Source organism: Apium graveolens, unplaced genomic scaffold (genome assembly GCF_009905375.1).
Source record: "Apium graveolens cultivar Ventura unplaced genomic scaffold, ASM990537v1 ctg3040, whole genome shotgun sequence".
Classification (NCBI taxonomy): Eukaryota; Viridiplantae; Streptophyta; class Magnoliopsida; order Apiales; family Apiaceae; genus Apium; species Apium graveolens.
The window spans coordinates 15,702-20,074 of record NW_027417913.1 but is presented as its reverse complement, the minus strand read 5'-3'; the positions used below and the strand labels follow the sequence as shown (position 1 = coordinate 20,074).

General features: G+C 39.7%; 1 protein-coding gene across 1 annotated transcript; it reads right to left on the bottom strand.

Moving 5' to 3' along the window:
* Positions 1 to 281: 281 nt before the first annotated feature.
* Positions 282 to 3,360, bottom strand: LOC141700887 (uncharacterized). Its single transcript, XM_074504556.1, has 3 exons — positions 2,806 to 3,360; positions 524 to 958; positions 282 to 464 (listed from the first exon to the last, which is right to left on the bottom strand). Exons 1-3 carry the CDS (start codon positions 2,821 to 2,823, stop codon positions 282 to 284), a joined length of 636 nt encoding a protein of 211 aa, XP_074360657.1. The 5' UTR covers positions 2,824 to 3,360.
* Positions 3,361 to 4,373: the final 1,013 nt, after the last annotated feature.

The window sequence follows — 4,373 nt, the reverse complement described above, 5'->3', positions numbered from 1 at the left end:
AGTAAGTACTTATTGTTGCAATACAAACAACAAAAATAAAGACAACTCCAAAGAAAAAAAAAGAGGGAGAAACAAGACGCATAGCAAAATCCTCCATAATTACGAGCAATCAATGCTCAAAAGATAAATTCAAATGCCAACATAAGCAGAAGATCGGATTCGAAGTTCAACAAAAAGCCCCGCAGGGTCCAACAAAGTTCAATACCAAAACAAGACAAGGAAATAACTTAAGTCAAATTACATAAACCTCTCGGGGTATACCCCAGGTAAAAAATATAAAGTTAAACTCCACCAGGAAGAGTAGACGAACCAGCTTTACCATCTTCAGCTTTCCCTTTGAGACCAGCAAGGTAACACTCAAAGTTGTGACCGCTAACTTCAAGCCCCGCCTCAGCAAGACGCTTCACACACTCACCATAGCCCTCTTCGAAAGAACCAAGAGCCTCGGCTTCACAACGCGCTAGCTGGACCGCCATACCATCAAACTTGGTGATCAGTTCGGATTTATCTACAATCCACTAACTCTTCTTCTCAACAAGCCGTCTTTAGAAGCACTAAGAGCAGCCTCAAGTCCACGAACCTCGTTCTCTAAATCAGCTACCTTCACACTCAATGAACCACACTCAGTAATCAGTTCGGACTTTTCAGTCAAAAGGGAAAACACCCTATCAGCAGAGGCATTGTTGTCCTTAGTCAAAGCATCGGATTTTTTTTCAAGGTCCAAGTTCTCATATCTCAAAAACCGAATCTCCTCACGAACAGCTATATGCATGGGGTCAGACACATCATCAGGATCAGCCACAGGAACAGCCTTCGAGTCAGCTTCAGGTCCCCTCTCCTCAGGAGCCACAACAACAACAGAGGCTCCAGATGCCTTACTTTTTACAAGTCGAGCAAGAAACTCCTCAGTAGGCATCTTAAAAAAAGTCAAACAACCGATGGAGGATCGATCCAACAACTGAAACAAAAAAGGCAAAGTCAGAAAATAGCAATTATAAGAATGTACAAATCAAGTATGATTAAACAAAGGCAACAAATTTTACAACAGTGACTAGCCAAAAAGTCGAGATCTATGAACTCCTCAAGCTGGTACCTAACAGAAGAACCAAGAAAATGGGACAAATCCTTAGGAGTCTTCGACCCCAAATGGTTCAAAGACCTTACACGGGCCGGACACAAAGACTTTCAGGGACATATACGACTCAATATGGGTCCCTCATACCAGGCCCATTTATCATGCCAACCAGAATTAGATCTTGGGGCCTCGACAAGCTTTTTACAACCCTCCTTCTTATCAAAGTAAAGCTGAACCCCAGTAGTTTTCAATGAAAGATAGAAAAACAAATCGAGAGTAGGAAAATATCCAACCTCATGACAACGAGTTATAACCCCATTAATCTGGAGAATAGTATTAGGTACTAACTGACCTAAACCACAACCAAGAGCCTCAAAAACAAACAAATAAAAAGGATGTGGGGGAAGTTTAAATCCAAACTCAAAATACACATCAGGTATGGCATGACGACCAAGGACTAAAGAAGTCCATATACGCTCATTAGGAAGGGGCGAAAAAGCGACATAGCCTTCAGAAAAAGAACAATGCTTGGATAACCTATCAAAGTCCAAAGGGGACTTCGAATACAAACTAGGGCGATTAAAGGACTTATTAGACTCAAACTTAGCACCACGGCGAGGCTCCGACACCTCATACACAGAAGGAGTACGCGAAGAGGAGCCAGCGTTCAAAGTGTCTTTCTCGACAGACAAACCATCTCCCTCAACAGGTGAAGAAGAAACACTCTTACAAACACCGACATTACGACGAGAATTATAATTCAAAACAGGAGTCCTATAGGAGACAGTATCTCCAAACTCATCCACACTCTCCCGGGTACTATCACTCACAGTACCGGAAGAAGTCCGACGAGAAGAACCCATGACCTACGAGCAAATATAACGAGAAGAATAGAAGACAAAGAGAAGAAAACAAAAACAACAAAAGAAGTACCTAAACCAAAAGAATACGCAAGACAGCCAATGAAAAGACAAAAAGAAAAAAAGAAGGGAAGAAGAGATTATAAACATTGGAAACTAAAAGTTGTACCTTTTGAAGTCCCAACTGCTCAAATTCCAAGAAAGAAACCCAAGCAACCAACCAATGAATGAAGAAGTGACCCTTCACTTATCTGCCACGACCGGAAGAAAAAATAGGAAAATAACTTGCATGCAAAGTTTTTCTTTTTTATTCTTATTACCCCAATGTAAAGCCCATAATTAAAAGATCTAAAAGATCTTTTTGGACTAAAGGGGGGACTGAATGTTGGGCCACAGCGGCCACAGATCCTTACGTCGAGAAAAGCAAAAGCTCCAGTCAGCCCCTTTCTTCCTATTCTAATTGAATTTATTTTGAATTCCGTTTATATGCCAATAAGAGAGGCCTTTTTGGAGGGTTGTGAGATCCCCATATTCAACCCTGTAAAATGCCGCTATAAATTGCCGCTATAGGCTCAAAAGAAAGCTTTAGCTAATCGACAGCATGCTAAGGGGCTTCCTTGGAATGAAAGAAAAAAGCAAAGAACCCACCTAAAAGATCCACTTAGATAATATAAAAGGATTTGTAAAGATACATGAAGGAGGATCTAATTTTACACTTTAACATCATTATTGTCGATTATACTAAGAAACTAAGAAAATTAGACATAAAAACTATGATGTAGATATTTGTGGAGTGAAACTATAGAAATTTTGAGCAGCTTAAGAAATTTCCTTTTTTTTAGTTGGTAGTTTTGGGAGAATGAGTCTTACTACAGAAATTTTGAGCATCTTGAGGATTTTCCTACTTCCCCTGCTGCCATATTATGAGGGTCTCACCTCATTTCCCTTAATGCCGGCTGGTTCCAATTATCCTTCCTCCACGGGGTAGGCACAAGATTGTGAAAGTTAACAAGAAAGCCAATCATTTGTCATTCTCCGATTTAGAGCAGGAGAGATTGGTAGTGCCATTCTCAGCCTCAGGGTAGATGAGTTTGTCTTGAGGGAGACTGGGAGAGCATCTGAAATGTACAAGGCCACATCAACATTACTAGTAACCTGCTTTATGGCAAGGCTATTAGTAAACACGTTAGTTAAATTCTCCTTAAAGATAATATTGACAATATTATTTTGCGTTCATGTATTTATGGTTTTTAGAAAAACATCAAGCTCAATGATACGAGGATTGGAAGGGGAGGCATAGGATTAGTATGCTTTGGGGGTCGGAATCATTTAGTTAGGCTAGGGGAACCTGCCACAGAGTGCCAAAGACCTGACAAAGCTGCAAACTGAGGAAAATCACAGGGAGATGGACACCTATCTTAACATTGGTAATAAGTTACCATCATCTAGATTGTTTCAGAAAAAAATGTAAATATAGTTTGAGAAAAAAAGTCCTAATAATAATAAAATGGAAGTGTTATGGTAGGCGAGAGCATATCCCATTTTGTCCATCTTCCACGATTGTTTGTTGCCATGAGTCGGAAAAGAAGGCCCTCTAGAGTTCGCCTGCTTTGTCTTCTGTCCTTGTTGATATTCTCAGTTGGCGGTAGCCCAACAACAACCTTACAAGCCGTTGGTAAAGCAAACATGGTTCCATGCCTGAGCAGAGCAGATGCGAACTGGACCTAGCAAAGAGATTGGAGATCGATTCAGTATTAAGCGATTGAGAGGGAGATAGGCGATGTTTAAGATTTTGAACATTGCGGCTGGGGCTTGTATATTGTAACGGTAAGTGATTGGAAAATTTTGTCTTCATTAATCATCAGCTATACCATCTTCTGGACTTCCTCCCAAGTCTGAAAGATGTGTGCTTCAACTAAGAACCTCAACCAAGTAAGCGCTGATATGCTGCTACATCGGGGAAGCTGTTTACTTGTACTCCTAACCTATTGATGTGATGGCCTGTCCGAAAATAATGTATTTCGTCCTGTACATTTATACAGTGTCCATAATTTGTCACCAATTGTTTCTAGTGGATGCTGCATAGTTTTAGATTAAAAATTTGGTTATAATATAAGTGGAAACTAGATAGTATATCTACTATAAAGCCATATTCTTCTGTTTTTAGAGATTATGTACATTCTGCTTAGAGATGTGAGAAAATGGAAACTTTTGAAAGAAATTTGCATTTCCTGCTTTCTGTCAGTAGAACCTACTGTATAAGATGTTTACCATGCGGAAACCAATATATCATTAGGGATTTTATTATCATAAAAACAATCTGAGATATAAATGGTCCAAGGATGAAACACTAGTTGATGCCTTTCTTGCACGAACTACTGAATATGCAATTTACCTTAAAAAAAAAACTCCATCTCAAGATACATCTTCCGCACATC

Bases quoted from the DNA above. Each gene is read 5' to 3' on its own strand.
- LOC141700887 (XM_074504556.1), bottom strand. The intron at 465-523 runs GTTAGTGGATTG...ATGGCGGTCCAG, and splicing joins ACGGCTTGTTGAGAAGAAGA to CTAGCGCGTTGTGAAGCCGA.